This window comes from Hemicordylus capensis, chromosome 2, assembly GCF_027244095.1.
Source record: "Hemicordylus capensis ecotype Gifberg chromosome 2, rHemCap1.1.pri, whole genome shotgun sequence".
In the NCBI taxonomy this organism is placed as follows: domain Eukaryota; kingdom Metazoa; phylum Chordata; class Lepidosauria; order Squamata; family Cordylidae; genus Hemicordylus; species Hemicordylus capensis.
In genome coordinates, this window is record NC_069658.1 from 148,968,549 (window position 1) to 148,986,721 (window position 18,173).

Genomic DNA, 18,173 nt, shown 5'->3' on the forward strand with positions numbered 1-18,173 from the left:
TCAGGGCCACCAAGCCGTTCAGTAGAAGGAGTGAAGGCAGAGGCTTTATTTCTCCCCATGGGAGCCAAAGCCACTCATTCACTGATAAAGGTGAAAGTATAGGTAAGCACTCGGGATGGCATGCGGCTTAAACCTTCCCCACTCCTTTGTCGCCACGATGTCTAAGGTGAGATTTCATCCCATCGCAACCCATTTCCTTTCTTCCGTGGGGCTCAATGGATCCACTGAGAACTAAGCCAGCCCCCCCATATCAGCCACAGTCCCATCCTGGGTTCTGTTCTTCTCCCTGACCTCCTGCTTTTCCAAAGTGCAGGGAGATTTTTATCCAAGACATTCACAGACAGGACTCTCACCTGCAGTCTCAAGTGACAGACAGAGAACACAAGCTGTGCCACACAGCTCTGCTGCTCTGTAACAAGCCAATACCTTTCCAGACAGCACGCATGTACTTACATTCAAAGCATTCTTAGCAGCTTCCGCTTCTGAGCGACTGTCAAAACTAACAAAGCCCACAGGCTGGAAGAAAAGAGAAAAAGGAAAGTTTGGGGTTTGTGAAGGATTGCAACAAGATTTAGGAACAGGAATATACGCATTAAATAATCAAATTTATTTTAAATAATCAAAATTTCAATCTTACTACAGCCGCAAATTTAATCCATCAATTAAACAGATCATTTATTCATGGGCGAGGGCCAATTTTAATTGGTGGATTACAAGTTAAAGATGAAACTTTTTTTTTTTTAGGCTTTTTTGTTTCTGGTGCATTTAAAGGAAATGAAAATGGACACATTCAAGCTGGCTTCTACTTCTGATAAAGAGCAGTTGCTTTTTGTTTATTAAGCTGGTAAGTTCTCTTACATTTCATTCAGTATCACAAAAAGGTACTTACAACACAGGACACCAGTTAATGCTTGTAGAACAGCTTATAAAGTCCATGGCCAGCCTCATTATAGCCCAGCCCTTCACTTTTTTGAAATTCTAGGACAGTGACCTTTACTGTTTTTCAAATGGGGCACTTTTTGCAAAAAACAAACACAAACAAAAATTCTATGTAAATATCAGTTCCCACCAAGCTGACTTCCATACAGTGCTGTGGTTTCCCTAGCCCCAGGCAGGATGTGTGTGCGTGTATGTGTGCGCGCGCTTAAGAGAAACGGAGCCCTGTTGAGCCCCAGCAGCACCACCTGGAAGGCGCGCACAGAGCACACTAGGAAATATCATCTTCCTAGTGCTTTCCCCACTGAGCTTTATGGAGCAAAATGCAGCTCTGTGTGGCAGGAATGATTGCCTCTACATTGTGCTGGGGGAACTATGCAGAGTATTCAGCTTTGCCTGGAGCTTTGCACAAACCTAAAAAAACCATTAGTCAAGGAGCCACACTTTAGGTCAATGGGAGCCACCACTGGCTTATGAGCCTTGCAATGAAGAACATTGTTTTAAGAGATTCTACCTCAATTCCATTTTAATATAGCCCTAAAGTACTGCAAGATATCAGGGGCATAATGAGGGTGGGGCAGGCAGGGCACATGCCCTGGGTGCCATTGCAGGGGCATAAAGTGCCTGCCATGCCCCCCCCCCCCGCCCCAACTGCAGTCCAGAGAGGCGCCCCTTTCCCAGCACTTGCCGTTTATTTCAGGCAGCATTTGCTGCCTGAAAGCGTCTAATCCCCGTTCTCTCCCTCCAGAGAAGGAGAGAAAGGAAGAATAGATGCTTTCAGGCAGAAAGCGCTGCCTGAAATGACGCCGAAGATCTTGCTCAGGCTCTTCGCAGCTCAAGGCCACGCCCTTTCTGCATGTGATGTCTGGGGGGGCAAGTGCTCACTGGGGGGGATGTGGATTGGGCAATCAGGTGTGGATTGGGCAATCAGGTGCTGGTGCAAGCACCTAATGTGTTGGTTTTTCCCATTGATATCCTGCTTTTACTCCAAGAAGCTCAGAGGACTGCATGGTTATGTTTATCCTTGCAACAACCCCATGAGAGAGGTTAGGCTGAGAGATAAGTGGCTGACACAGAGTGGCTTGAATGGGGATCTGAACTTGGGTCTCCCCAGCCCAATCCAACCCTCTAAGCACTACACGCAACCATTTTCCTCAACCACCTTCCTCCCCCACCCACACTGCTCCTGGGTAAATTAAAAGAATTTTTTTTTCAACTGTTTTTTTTTCAACTGAGAGCCCCTGGTGGCGCAGTGGTAAAACTGCCGCCCTGTAACCAGAAGGTTGCAAGTTCGATCCTGACCAGGGGCTCAAGGTTGACTCAGCCTTCCATCCTTCCGAGGTCGGTAAAATGAGTACCCAGAATGTTGGGGGCAATATGCTACATCATTGTAAACCGCTTAGAGAGCTCCGGCTATAGAGCGGTATATAAATGTAAGTGCTATTGCTATTGCTATTGCTATTGTATCAGTTGATCTGCTACAACATGGATGGGGATACTGACTGTTCATTTGCAAAAGAAATATTCAATTTATTATTATTATTTCTTGTTTACACAGTCAGACAGGTGCCACCGACTGGTTTGTTTTATCCAGACATTGAGTCCTTCCCAAGGACCTGGGATGGCTGAATTTTATCATCAATACTGCTGGTTATTATAGATATCGTCGCAAAATATAGGCTGTTCCCAGTAAAGCTGCTTTTTGTAATTGGCTGATGGTGATTTCTGTGGCCCTGATGGTGTTGAGTTGCTCTTCAAGGTCTTTTGAAACTGCACCCAGGGCACCAATGACCACTGGGATTATTTTGGTCTTTTTCTGCCACAGCCTTTCAATTTCAATTTGTAGATCTTTGTATTTTGTGATTTTTTCTATTTCTTTTTCTTCTATTCTGCTATCCCCTGGTATTGCTATGTCGATTATTTTAACTTGTTTTTCTTTCTTCTCCACTACAGTTATATCTGGTGTATTGTGTGGCAGATGTTTGTCTGTTTGTAGTCAGAAGTCCCACAATATTTTTACATCTTCATTTTCTTCTTCATTTTCTTATTTATTATTATTATTATTATATTTATTTATTTATTTATTTTACATTTATATCCTGCTCTTCCTCCAAGGAGCCCAGAGTGGTGTACTACATACTTGAGTTTCTCCTCACAACAACCCTGTGAAGTAGGTTAGGATGAGAGAGAAGTGACTGGCCCAGAGTCACCCAGCTAGTATCATGGCTGAATGGGGATTTGAACTCAGGTCTCCCCGGTCCAAGTCCAGCACTCTAACCACTACACCACGCTGGCTCTCTTCACCGAGAAGCCATATAATAGTGAACAGAAATCAATATTTCTTTTGTAATGGATGTACTCATGCCTGATAAATCTTTACTCTGTACTCATGCCTGATAAATCTTTAACACAATACAAGTATTTCACCTTCCATTGAAAGATGGGTGTCAGATGTTTGGATGGGGCGGGGGGCGCAATTTCAGTGCTTGCCCTAGGCGCTATTTTCCCTAGATACGCCCCTGCAAGGCATTTGTCACAATTCCTGAGAGTCTAGAACCCATCAAAAGAACAAACATAACAGAAGAGGTTAAAAAAAACCCACAGTGGGCAGATTATCCAACTTTTCCCAAGTGCCAGTGTTAAATGTGACTGGGATGGAATATAATCCTTAGGGGGGGAGGGCACCATGCCATTGTTTCATTCTCATTGTAGAATCAATAGAACAAGGGAAATGCAACATTTGTACCACTAAAATAACTAGAATTCAAATCAATCACTAGAAATCAAAATCACTAGAATAAAATCACTAGTAGCAGCCCACCCTTACTTGCAGGGATTTTAACATATAAACATACACACACACCCGGTAAAGTTATACAATCAGATCTGTGGACCAGTGTTTGTTAAAGAGCAATTTCAAATACCTCTTTATCAAGCATGACCGGTGTTTGTTAAAGAGCAATTTCAAATAGCTCTGTGTGTGCGTGCGGAGGCCATTTGAAGGGACAGCTCAGTGTTTCTTTGCTTACACATAGGTGCTTCTGCACAAAAGCACCATTGTGTAAGCAAAGAAACACCAGGCTATCCCTTCAAATAGCCTCCATGTCCATGCATGGAGGCCATTTAAAGGATAGCCTGGTCCCAACGCGAGCACTGAGTGGCTGCTGGTCTCAGGGAGGGATGACAGTTCAGGTTGCTGTCACCACCTCCCCACCACCCCCACTGCACACTCTCCAGTTATTGCTCTGATGAGCGGTTCAAGGGTGCCTCTGCACCTCTTCTTTTGGGAAAAAGAGTGGTCAAGTGCAGTCATGACCCAGCCAAGCAATGGCAAGTGCAGAAGCCTCCAAAATGGCCTCCACCAGTGCAGAAAGAGCCAAAATGACTATCTGTAGACCAGGGGTGGGGAGGCCGGCAGGGGGAGAAGGAACTGCCAGAGAGCCCCCATGGCCACAGCAGTACCCCCAGAGGCGGTAATTTAAAAGAAATATTTGCAGAACCCCCGAACCAGCCCCGAGCCAGTCCAGGGGGTTTAGCTCAACCTCGAGCTGAACTGGGCCCAGCTCAAGGGCGAGCCCTGGAACTGAGTAAGCTCGATGTCAAACTGGCTCGAGGTCAAGCCAGTTCACACATCCCTATTCACTAGAAGCACAGGAGAGAGGGAATGAAATCATCCTCCAATTCCCACATACTCAGTAGAAGTGCAAACAGAGCCCTATGAGCTTATAACAGTATGCATATAAGCCTTTTCACATGACCTAAGCAAAAGGCAACCCTCTCATCCAAAGATGCACACAATGGTAGCTGCACAAGGCTCCATTCACACCATGCAGGTCAGGGTAGGGTGAATAGGTACAATCCTACTCCTTCCAGGATGTTCAATGGATGAATTTTATTTTATTTTATTTATTTATTCGATTTCTATACCGCCTCCCAAAAATGGCTCAGGGAAATTTACACAGAGAAATAATAAATAAATAAATAAATAAATAAGATAAGATGGAACCCTGCCCCCAAAGGGCTCACAATCTAAAAGAAACATAAGATAGATACCAGCAACAGTCACTGGAGGTACTGTGCTGGGGGTGAATAGGACCAGTTACTCTCCCCCAGCTAAATAAATGGAACACCACATTAAAAGGTGCCTCTTTGTCAAGTTAGCAGGTGTGAACAGGACTTGAAATATTTACACTATATTACACACTTCCAAAGCTATAGAGGCTTTAGTAGTATATGGATTTATTCATTCACTGCATTGGTTAAAAGGCAGAGATAATAAGAAAATAAAACCTAAAGGGTTAGTGATTTATATGTTGACAGCGGCCAGAATGGTGATAACAAAAAATTTGTTTAGAGGGTGCCCCGCTTTCCAACCGTTATTCTAAAGATAAATTCATCAACCCATCAGGAGCACGACTGCTATATTTATCTAAGAAACATGAGCTGACCATTTTAAACGGTACTATATCCCCGGATATTCCTGGGGAATTTACGTTTCTTTCCTCGCGGGGAAATAGTGTTGTGGATTATGCTATTGCTTCTAAATATATTCTTCCCTATGTATCTTTTTTTGAAGTGGGTGAGCAAATTTTTAGCGATCACCTTCCTATCAACATTCATTTAGATCTTCCTCAGGAAAGGAAGGGTAATCTGTTCCCCTGTGATTTTGAGGACAGTTCTGCCAATCCATGCTGCAAAATAAAATGGTCAAGGATGGTAGAAAATGAGATATCCAGGTTTTATTATTCTCCCGAAGGTAGAGTCTTATTTAATTCCATTGTGCAAGCACACCTGGGACAGCATATAATTGTGGCCTATGAAAAATTAGAAACTGCTCTTATGCAAAAGTTTTTATACTGTAGTAAGCTGCACTCTTTACATGCCTACCATAAAAGAGCAGCTAATAATTGGTTTGATTTGCGTTGCAAATCAAGTGCTTAACTGTGGGAGCTGTTTATGCTTTTTAAACTATTTTTTTTAATGAATGACTGTATTTTGTTTTATTGTGTTTTAGTATTGTTGTATTGGATATGTATGTTGTTTCTATTTCTGCTGGCCAATGGCTGTAATAAAGATGATGATGATAACAAAAAATTGGAAGCATGGAACATTATCTGTAGATAAATTATTATTATTATTATTATTATTACATATATATCCCGCTCTTCCTCCAAGGAACCCAGAGCGGTGTACTACATACTTGAGTTTCTCTTTCACAACAACCCTGTGAAGTAGGTTAGGCTGAGAGAGAAGTGACTGGCCCAGAGTCACCCAGCTAGTTTTATGGCTGAATGGGGATTTGAACTCGGGTCTCCCCAGTCCTAGTCCAGCACTCTAACCACTACACCACGCTGGCTCTCAATAAATGGTACAAGCAGCTTTGGTTTATTGCTACTGCAGAGAGATTAACCCATTTGTTGTATCTTAGAAAAGGACAATCAAAACTACATTCTTTCTTTGAGATCTGGCAAGATTTAATACTTTTTATCCATCAAAGAAATTATGGTGAAGTATTACCTGCTTGTTACACTCAGATATGGAAAGATGTGTATTATTCATACAGTGCTCAGATTTGTTTGGGTTAATGTTTTGGATTGGTAACGTCTTTAATAATAATTGAGAACTGATCTCTGGGAAAATAAAGTGTAAGAGGTTTTTTTAATGTATTGTGTTCTGTGAAATACTATGTATTGTTCTGCCTTTATTAATTAATAAATACATTTTTAAAAAGAAGAAAAAGGCAGAGATCAATCAACTATAAATTCTTTAATCTATTGACAGACATGTAACATCATAAAGGGCAATGTCCAGACTGAGAAGTGTGCAAATGGAATTATTTGCTAATCCTCTATTCCTGAGGGTAAGAGTACCCTCAGGAGCAGATTTCTAGGGGCACGAGGGACTGCAGAAGGAAGTGACTGAAAAAACTCCCCCCACCCTCTTGCACTGGGTAGCACTGTGGAAGAATTCCATTTTGAAAACTCGAGTCTAGATACTACCCAGTGGGGCTGTTCACACAAGCAGTCCTACCCAGGCCTGAACAGCTGTACCTGGGTAGGGCTGCTCATGTGGAGTGTTGGCATCGATCCTGATCCCAATGCTGCCCCACCAAGTAGCCCAGGATTTTTCCCCAGTCGTGTGGCAGCACAGACTGCCTGCAGACCTGTTTGGCTGCTGGCAGCTCATCCTACCATAGAGGCTGGGGGAAGGAGCACCCCAGCCTCTAGACTGCCTTTAAAGCACTAGCATGAGCAGTGTATTGTGGGATTTCTGGAGGCCAGGCTTCCTTCCCCTGGCCTCCCTGTTGTTGCGCCACTTGCTGAAGCGGCAATTGTGTGGCCATGCAGCATGGCAAGAGTCAAACTAACAGCCAGTCGTGTGGGGGGAAGTAAGAATGCTCTTGCTTCCCTCCCCCACTCTCCCATCCTCCCTGATCCCAAAATTTACAGTTGTGTAGATGACCTCAGTATGCTACTTTTGAAAATCATTATGTGGTAGAAATCAAGATGTAGCAGCATCTTCCACTTGACTTTGCCAACATTCTTCAACTCCAACCCTAAACATTACTGACCTCTTTGGACACTGCCTGTATGAGAGGTTTCAAAACTGCAAAAATGTGCACAGGTACAAAGAGTTGCTGAAAGATTTTCTTATCCTTGGCTACTATGATAATGTTGACCTGTGGATGGCCCATCCACAGGTCCATCAACGGCTACTAGTCTGAGGGCTACAAGCCACCTCCAGCCTCAAAGGCAGGATGCCTCTGAGTACCAGTTGCACGGGAGTAGCAGCAGGAGAGAGGGCATGCCCTCAACTCCTGCCTGTGGGCTTCCAGCAGCATCTGGTGGGCCACTTTGTGAAACAGGATGTTGGACTAGATGGGCCTTGGGCCTGATCCCGCAGGGCTGTTCTTCTGTTCATATCAGAGGGTGCTAATCAAGTGAGTCTTTCCTTCCCAGTGGGAAGCCACTTCCATGCTTAGGACCCGTGCAATCATCTCCACCCATGCATGGGCGTCGGCGGGGGGAGGGGAGGTAATTGCCCCCCCCCCATTGAGCCAGTCTCATTGAATTCAATGAGGCTTAATCCCAGGCAAGTGAGTACGGTATAAGATTTCTGCCTCCCCCACCCCAACTCGCAGAAAAAGTCCTGTAGAAGCCATGTACCCATACAGCTGCTTCATTAAACATTCTCCCTACTGCATGGGAACCACTCATGCATAATCTGATTCCAGGCTGTTGGACAAATGTCTAAACTGTACCTACATTTGTGGTATAACCACAAGACAATCTGATGGCACACAAAGGCTCTTCCCTCAACTCGTGCTCTAGCTCCAGCGACTATACATTCACATACCCTGTTCTGCCACCAGCACCAATTTTTTCCACTCTTCAACTTGGACACCTTCAGTCCCATGGTTTCTTTGTCCTTGCTTTTTTTCTCCCTATTATTATTATTATTATTATTATTATTATTATTATTATTATTATTATTTCTTGTTTACACAGTCAAACAGGTGTTATTGACTGGTTAGTTTTATCCAGACATCGAGTCCTTCCCAAGGGCCCGGGATGCCAGAATTTTATCATCAATACTGTTGGTTATTATAGATATCGTCGCAAAATATAGGCTCTTCCCAGTAAAGCTGCTTTTTGTAATTGGCTGATGGTGATTTCTGTGGCCCCTATGGTGTTGAGGTGCTCTTCAAGGTCTTTTGGAACTGCACCCAGGGCGCCAATGACCACTGGGATTATTTTGGTCTTTTTCTGCCACAGCCTTTCAATTTCAATTTGTAGATCTTTGTATTTGGTGGTTTTTTCTATTTCTTTTTCTTCTATTCTGCTAACCCCTGGTATTGCTATGTTGATTATTTTAACTTGTTTTTCTTTCTTCTCGACTACAGTTATATCTGGTGTATTGTGTGGCAGATGTTTGTCTGTTTCTAGTCGGAAGTCCCATAATATTTTTGCATCTTTGTTTTCTACCACTTTTTCAATGTTATGGTCCCACCAATTTTTGGCTACAGGTAGCTTGTATTTTTTGCAAATGTTCCAGTGTATCATCCCTGCTACCTTGTCATGCCTTTGTAGTCAGTTTGTGCAATCTTTTTACAACAGCTGATTAGGTGGTCCACGGTTTCATCTGCTTCTTTACAAAGGCGGCACTTGCTGTTTGTGGTGGATTTTTTGACTTTTGCTCTTATTGCATTTGTTCTTAGTGCCTGTTCTTGTGCAGCCAGTATTAAACCCTCTGTTACTTTCTTCAAGTTGCCATTCTTAAGCCATTGCCAGGTCTTGGTGATGTCTGATTTTCCACTTATATTGTGCAAATATTGACCATGCAGTGGCTTCTTTTTCCATTTTTCTGCTCAGTTCTTGACTTGTTCTTTCTTGTAGGCCTGCTTTGTTTCATTGGTGTTGAATAGTTTCTCGTTATTGACCATTTAAAGTGCATCTTCTTCACTGTCCTTGATATATTCTTCAAGGCCTCTTTTCTCCTCCTCTACTGCTTGATGGACTTGCAGCATTCCTCTTCCACCTGAGCTGCGAGGGAGGTATAGCCTATCTACATCACTGCGGAGATGCAGAGCATGATTGATAGTCATTATTTTCCTGGTCTTACGATCTAGCATCTCTAGCTCTGCCTGGGTCCAGTCTATTATTCCTGCAGTGTATCTGATAACAGGTATAGCCCAAGTGTTTATGGCTTTGTATGGTGTTCCCACCATTGAGTTTGGACTTTAGGATTTTTCTAACTCTCCTGATGTATTCACTTCCAATTTTTCTTTTAACTGCAGCGTGTACAATGTTATCAGCCTGGAGAATGCCCAAGTATTTGTAATGTTCTTTCTCTTCCAGGTTCTTGATATTGCTTTTTGCTGACACCAGTTGTTTCTAAACATTTCAGTATCCATGTGTGAGGCAATGAGTCGAAGGCTTTCTTGTAGTCAATCCATGCAACACTTAGATTTGTTTTTCTTCTCTTGCAATTTTCTAAAATCATTTTGTCAATCAGCAGCTGGTCTTTTGTGCCTCTGGTGTTTGGACAATTTCCTTTCTGTTCAACTGGAAGCAGTTTGTTAGTTAATAAGTGTTGCCTCACTTCATCTGCTATTATTCCAGTTAATAATTTGAACATGGTTGGCAGACAGGTTATCGGTCTATAATTACTTGGAACTGGACCTTTGGCTGGGTCTTTCATGATGAGATGAGTTTTCCCAGTTGTTAGCCATTGTTCAATATCACCTCCTTGCAACATGTGATCGAACTGTTTTGACAGTTGTTTATGAAGGCTTGTTAGGTGTTTAAGCCAAAAGCCATGCAGTTCATCGTCACCTGGTGCAGTCCAATTTTTAATTTTCTTTGCTCTTTCACTTATTAATTCTGGTGTTATTATTAGATCTTGCATTTGTTGGTTACATTTTTTGACCTCTTTCATCCAGCCTGCTTTTTAAATTATAATCTATTGGATTGTCCCATAATTTTCCCCAGAACTGCACTGTTTCTTCTTTATTTGGTGTTTCTATGTTTCTTGCAGTTTCTCCTTCTATGCTTTGGTAGAAATGTCTCTGATTTGACTGGAACTGGAGATTCTGCCTGTGTTGTGCGATTCTGGCTTCGTATCTGTTAATCTTCTTTGACACTGCTGTTATTTGCTGTTTTATTATTTCCAGGAAGTCTCTAATTTTCCTTGAATCTAGGTGGTATTTTTGGATCAAATACTGTTTGGTGTTTTCATTCTTCAGCTTCTTGTCTTTCATATCTTTCAATTAACTAGCATCTGATCTAAGCCTGGAGATTTTATTTTCTAATCTAATCTTCCATTTAGGTGATGTACTACTTTCTTTTTTACAGGTCCATTGATCTTATATCCGAGCTCTTGTGTTGTTATTGTTGCTGCACTGTACATTAGTTGGTTTGTTTCTTGCAAATTATTGGTTGTTATTTCTGCAAGTGCAGCATTGACATCTTTTAATGCCTGAGCAAGTTGTTTTTTGGCAACTGTTTTTAGTGCTGGAAGTCGAACCCTGGTGGTTGTTTGGTTCATGTGGTCAGTTATTTTTTGCTTTAGTTCTTGTTGCTTTTCTGTTAAATGGCATTTGAGTTTTTGAGGTGAAGGCAAAGGGGAGGTTGCCTGGTTTTGATTTTGAAACAGTTCAGCAACAGTGGCATCCTCTATTATTATTATTACTATTATTATTATTTATTCGATTTCTATACTGCCCTTTCAAAAATGGCTCAGGGTGGTTTACACAGAGAAATAATAAATAAATAAGATGGATCCCTGTCCCCAAAGGGCTCACAATCTAAAAAGAAACACAAGATAGACACCAGCAACAGTCACTGGAGGGATGCTGTGCCGGGAGTGGATAGGGCTAGTTGCTCTGCCCCACTCAATAAAGAGAACCACCACTTTTTAAAGGGTGCCTCTTTGCCCAGTGAGCAGGGGCCCAAACCAGAGCTTAGCTACATCTGCATTCACTTCTCCCAGTTCCCAAGCCTAGAAAGAGAGAGGAGGAGAAAGAAGGAAAGCAGAAAGGTGGGCCAGATATGGTCTTCAACCAATATCAGAGAGAAGAATTCAAACTTTGCTTTTTCCTTTCCGTGTTAACTTTCTCCTGCACAGACACATACCTTCACTGCTGCCCTCTACTTTGTCTCCATTGGACAATCTACACAGGACTCACAAGGGTGCCAATTTGAACTCCTAACATCCTAATTTTAATAATGCTATACCAGATATGCTGCACCTCATGTAGGGGAACGGGATCAACAAATTTGATATGGGGCATGATGCATGCAAGGTAACCAATCTGTTATCTGCAACATCTGAACTGTAAACATCACATGGCTAAGTGTTAATTCAAGTTTCAGAAAAAAATCATTTTGCCAAGTTAAAACAGGATAAGCTGAACTCCACATAAATCCAAATGATGTACCGTATTTTTCGGACCATAAGACGCACCGGACCATAAGACGCACCCAGTTTTTAGACTGACCGCCCGCCCGCCCGGATTAGGGGCCGAATCGGCCCAAGCTACTGTACTGCTGCTGTGGCCGCCACCGCCGGCCCGCCCAAATTGGGGGCCGAATCAGCCCAAGCTACCGTACTGCTGCTGCGGCCGCCGCCGCCAACCGCCCGCCCACCCTCCCAGCTGCCCGAGTCCTCACCACCACGTGGGCCGATCAGGGACCCGCAATTGGAGAAGGAGAGAGGAGCTCGCAAACAGAGCTCCTCTCTCTGCAAAGCCTCGGTCCAAACTGCCGCTTTAGGCGCAAAGGACGCCTGGGAGTTCCCAGGCGTCCTTTGCGCCCAAAGCGCCTGGGAGTTCCCAGGCGTCCTTTGCGCCCAAAGCGCCAGTTCGGGCCGAGGCTTTGCAGAGAGAGGAGCTCTGTTTGTGAGCTCCTCTCTCCTTCTCCAATTGCGGGTCCCTGATCGGCCCGCGTGGTGGTGAGGACTCGGGCAGCTGGGAGGGCGGGTGGCGGCAGTACGGTAGCTTGGGCCGATTCGGCCCCCAATCCGGGCGGGCGGGCGACAGCATTCGGACCATAAGACGCACCCTCATTTCCCCCCCACTTTTTTTGGGGGGGGGGAGTGCGTCTTATGGTCTGAAAAATACGGTATATCAGGGCCACAAACTGGTAAGAGATGAATCAAGATTGAGAACTATCAAGAGATTTGTGGTGCTTGAAGCTTTGCACCAAAGTTTCACACTAGCCCCACTGATCAACATCCTGACTAATGGTGTGCACATGTAGACACCCCCTCCCCCCAAAAAGTGCACATATAGTACTAGTGTCCACACTTCTAAAATGTAGATGCTCAAACAGGTGAGGGGGATGCTTTTCGTCGATCCCACTGCCGTCACCCCACAAGTAGGTCCCTCAAAGGTGCACAACCCTCAGGGACTTACTTCTGGGTCAACAGAGAGTTTCTGGGGGATACGGGGGGGGCGGTTTCCAGCAAAAATCACCTTCTCACACCTGCGCAAGCACCCATGCTTCAGATTCATGGATGATAGCACAGCATGTACGCTTTGTTAGTGAAGAAGTTGGCCATTGTTTATAAAATGTCTCATATTTATTTATTATATCTCTCTCATATTCTTCCTTCAGAGAGCTCAGTATAAATGCACATGGTTATCCACGTAACCATGATTTTAGCCTCGCAACTATTCTGTGAAGTAGATGAGGCTGAATGTGTGTGAGTGGCCCAAAGTCATTCAGTAAGCTTCACAGATGAGTGGAAATTTGAAACTACATCTTCTAGTCTGATATTGTAGTCACTATACAATACTGTATATTTTAGTCACTATATAACACTATATATGCCTGCAAATATATTTTGGAGAGGCTTCTATATTCAAGTTTTGAATGCAGATTAGACTTACCTGCTTAGACGTGAGTTTAATAAGAGAACCTTCATACCCCTGCATGAAGAAATAAAAAAGTTATACTCTGGTCAAGATTTGCACACTAGCAGCCACTTCAGATAATTAGGTTTTCTTGACCCATCAAATGTCCCTATGCCAAATCTTCAATCAGAGGCTCAAGTGCTGCCAAATATACCATGAAGGCAAGATTACCACCACATAGGTGGCAGCTTTCCTCTTTTTAATTTCAGTATTGTGTCATTTGTTCATGCAGGCTATTTGCCCGCTACCCCTATAGCAGTTGGGGCAAACCTAGCAGAACCACTGCAAGCATCTCCAACCAGAGCAGAACACAAGCGGATCACTGTCTAGGACTGCTTATGATGACTCTATTTTGCTTGCTGCAGTAACCAGGGCATATCCCTTCCATGCAATCTGGCTCTTTGCTCTGAAACCTGCAGTAAGAGTCTAGAAAAACATAGCCATTCCAAGAACGGAAAGCTCTGGGCGGTTTACAATGAAACAAAAACTGGGAAAGATGTAAAAAATGTCAAAAAAAAAAACCATTAATTTTTTCAAAAGAAAGAAAGAAAAAGTTAACACATTACAACAATTTAAAATTTAAAAACAATGTTAAAATGATTAAAACAGTATTTAATTAAAAGCCTGGGTAAACAAATGTGTCTTTAAAAACTTTTTTAAAGTTGTCAGAGATGCAGAGGTTCTTATTTCAGCAGGGAACGCATTCCAAAGCTTCGGGGCAGCAGCAGAGAAGGACCGTTCCTGAGTAGCCACCAGACAAAATGGGGGCAACTGCAGACAGACCTCTCCTGATAATCTCAATGGGCGGTGGGGTTCATGACTGTAGTGACCAGCCTCCCCTCCTCCTAAAGAGTTAACAGGAAGTGAACCCTGTCTTGACTGAGAGGCTGGTGAACTCCAGGGCTCAGCCAATTAGCATAGTAGGTGGGTGGGACCTAGAGAATTGTTGCCAGGAAGAAGAGAGTTCTTTATTAGAAGAAACTAGGCTGGCGGTGCACAGGAAGACATGTGGTCATGGAGATTGGCTGCAGGAGAATAACTCTGCAGGTCCTTGAAAGACAGAAAGGCAGGAAGCTTGAATTCTCATCAGGCATCTGGTGAGTTCAAGGCAAGGAGCCAGGGCTTATGGTTTCGAGAAGGTTAGCATAGGGAAAAGTTTGTTTAGTCAGACTTTGCATTAGGGATGTTATATTTCTTTGGTGTGTGTGCTTTTGCATATTCCGGATACTGTTCTATTATAGTTTACCTGCAACATAATTGAAATAAGAAACACTAGCCTATCCTACCTAGGGCACTGCAAAAGCTTCTGTAAACATTTAAGAGTGCATTAAGAGAACCTATTTTTGTAATCTTACTAAGTATTCTTAACTGTATCTAAAAGCTGAGAAAGCCTCAGATGGAAGCAATCTGTAGTAAATGAATAAAACCGTTTGGGTTTTTTTTAGTTCTTTTCTTTTTACAAGCCTCTCTGAGTTAGTTTTTAACTTAGGAAAAGGGACGGGCGAAAGGGGATTTATCTGGTGCAAACATATCCTCAAATGTTCAGCAGCTATCAGTTTTCTCACCATGTGTAGGCTTGCACATGGAAGATTTTTGTACTTATCCAAGAGCCAAATTAAGAGAGGTTTTTTCTGGGTTATCCCAACCGAAGCCCAGAAAGTTTCTGTAAACAAGAGGGGTGGTGGCAGCAGCATTTTGAACCTTCCAATAATACAGAATAGTTTTAGGAAAAGCCTAGCCAGGCAGCTCAGCAAGGACAATTCAGCATTTCTTTCCCTCACGTAAGTTTGCTCTGAGACAAAGGCTTTAATCCGCTACAATGATGAAGAAGGAATTCTCTTAAATAACCAAGCCCAAGCCATTTAAAGCTTCATAGGTTATAACCAGACCTTGTATTTTGCCCAGAAACCTACTGAAAGAGCTACACTGGCTGGTGATAAGGGAGTAATATGGTCTCTCCGAGATGACCCAGAGACTAACCTGGCTGCCGCATTCTGGACCAACTGTAGATTCTGGACTACATGCAAAGGCAGCCCCACATAGAGCGCATTGCAGCAATCCGGTCTGGAGGTTACCAGCATACAGGTGAAACTCAAAAAATTAGAATATCGTGCAAAAGTTCATTAATTTCAGTAATGCAAATTAAAAGGTGAAACTGATATATGAGATAGACGCATTACATGCAAAGCGAGATAAGTCAAGCCTTAATTTGTTATAATTGTGATGATCATGGCGTACAGCTCATGAGAACCCCAAATCCACAATCCCAGAAAATTAGAATATTACATGAGACCAATAAAACAAGGATTGTAAATAGAACAATATTGGACCTCTGAAAAGTATAAGCATGCATATGTATTCAGTACTTGGTTTGGGCCCCTTTTGCAGCAATTACTGCCTCAATGCGGCGTGGCATGGATGCTATCAGCCTGTGGCACTGCTGAGGTGTTATGGAAGACCAGGATGCTTCAATAGCGGCCTTCAGCTCTTCTGCATTGTTTGGTCTCATGTCTCTCATCCTTCTCTTGGCAATGCCCCATAGATTCTCTATGGGGTTCAGGTCAGGCGAGTTTGCTGGCCAGTCAAGCACAGTAATCCCATGGTCACTGAACCAGGTTTTGGTACTTTTGGCAGTGTGGGCAGGTGCCAAGTCCTGCTGGAAAATGAAGTCAACATCCCCATACAGCTCGTCTGCGGAAGGAAGCATGAAGTGCTCCAAAATCTCCTGATAGACGGCTGCGTTGACCCTGGACTTAATGAAGCACAGTGGACCAACACCAGCAGATGACATGGCTCCCCAAATCAACACAGACTGTGGAAACTTCACACTGGACTTCAAGCATCTTGCATTGTGTGCCTCTCCATTCTTCCTCCAGACTCTGGGTCCTTGGTTTCCAAATGAGATGCAAAAGTTGCTCTCACCAGAAAAGAGGACTTTGGACCACTGAGCAACAGACCAGTTCTTTTTTTCTTGAGCCCAGGTAAGACGCTTCTGACGTTGTTTGTTGTTCAGGAGCGGCTTGACAAGAGGAATACGACATTTGAAGCCCATGTCCAGGATCCGTCTGTGTGTGGTGGCTCTTGATGCACTAACTCCAGCCTCAGTCCACTCCTTGTGAAAGTCCCCAACACTTTTGAATGGCCTTTTCCTGACAATCCTCTCCAGGCTGTGGTCATCCCTGCTGCTTGTGCACCTTTTTCTTCCACACTTTCCCCTTCCACATAACTTTCTATTGATGTGCTTTGATACAGCACTTTGGGAACATCCAACTTCTTTTGCAATTACCTTTTGAGGCTTTCCCTCCTTATGGAGGGTGTCAATGATGGTTTTCTGCACAACTGTCAAGTCAGCAGTCTTTCCCATGATTGTGATTCCTAATGAACCAGACTGAGAGACCATTTAAAGGCTCAGGAACCCTTTGCAGGTGTTATGGATTGATTAGCTGATTGGAGTGAGACACCTGGAGCCTAGACTGTTGAACCTTTTCACAATATTCTAATTTTCTGGGATTGTGGATTTGGGGTTCTCATGAGCTGTACGCCATGATCATCACAATTATAACAAATTAAGGCTTGACTTATCTCGCTTTGCATGTAATGCGTCTATCTCATATATCAGTTTCACCTTTTAATTTGCATTACTGAAATTAATGAACTTTTGCACGATATTCTAATTTTTTGAGTTTCACCTATATGTGCCACTGTTCTGAGGTCATTTATCTCAAGAAACAGACGCAGCTGGCGTATCGGCCCAAGCTGATAGAAGGCATTCTGGCCACAACCTCAACCTGGGACATCAGGGAGAGGTTTGTGTCCAGAAGCACCCCCAGACTTCGTACCTGTTCCTTCTGGGCAAGTGTGACCCTATCCAGAACCAGCAGATCAAACTCATCTCCTGAGTACCAACCCCACACAATGAGCACCTCCAACTTATCTGGATTCAGTTTCAGTTTGTTATCCCTCATCCAGCCCATCACCACCTCCAGGCAGGCATTTAGGGAAGTTATGCCTTCTCCTAATGATGTTGACATGGAAAAAAAGATTTGGGTGTCATCAGCAAACTGATAGCACCCTTCACCAAATCTCCTGATGATCTCTCCAAGAGGTTTCATGTAGATGTTAAACAACATCGGATACAATATGGAGCCCTGAGGGACACCACACAAAAGTTAAGATTTTGAATAACAGTCTCCAAGGGACATAATACTGAAGCTGCCTGAGAAGTAGGAGTGGGACTGTTGCAAAGCAGTGCCTCCCACTCCCAACTCCTTGAGACGCTCCAGAAGGATACTATAGTTGATAGTATCAAAAACCACTGAGAGGTCCAAAAGGACCAACAGAATCACACTTCCTCTGTCAATTGCCAGTTGGAGATCATCCATCAGGCCCATCAAGGCAGTCGCCTACCCAGAAATCAGTCTGAAAGGAATCTAGATAACCAGTTTCCTCCAAGACTGTTTGCCACTGAGGTGCCACCACCCTCTCAATTATGTATGACCACATTCATTCCTGACTTTTGCTTCTAGACCTGCTAAAAACATGGCAAGCTCTCCTCCTTTGCTTATGAAGAGGTGCATTTCTTGCAAATATTTCTGAGAGGGAGGGTGGAGACTAGAACGATGGTTGATGTCACAAAGACACTGATTTTTCCTTAAAGTGGTGTGGATGGGACATATATGCCACTCTAAGTGCTAACAGATGAGTAAATAAAAATTAAAAATTAAATTAAATTAAATTAAATTAGGGAAAAGCTTTATTTCCTTATACAATTCTGTGAGGAGGAACATTTAGGGGTCCCAGGAAGTAAAAATAAATAGACTCA

General features: G+C 43.4%; 1 protein-coding gene across 12 annotated transcripts in view; it reads right to left on the reverse strand.

Annotated features, from left to right (window-relative positions):
• Nucleotides 1–18,173, reverse strand: part of RBPMS (RNA binding protein, mRNA processing factor) — a 207,368-nt gene that overhangs the window by 119,336 nt on the left and 69,859 nt on the right. For 11 of the 12 annotated variants that reach the window (XR_008315428.1, XR_008315422.1, XR_008315421.1 and 8 more), the window contains exons 3-4: nt 13,328–13,366; nt 454–516 (exon numbers count right to left, since the gene is read on the reverse strand). Coding sequence is in view for 4 of the 12 variants with exons in the window: in XM_053292059.1 (XP_053148034.1) it covers nt 454–516; nt 13,328–13,366 (102 nt within the window). In the remaining 8 variants the exon portion in view is untranslated. The remainder of the gene's footprint in view (nt 1–453; nt 517–13,327; nt 13,367–18,173) is intronic. The other variant, XR_008315425.1, reaches the window with a different exon arrangement.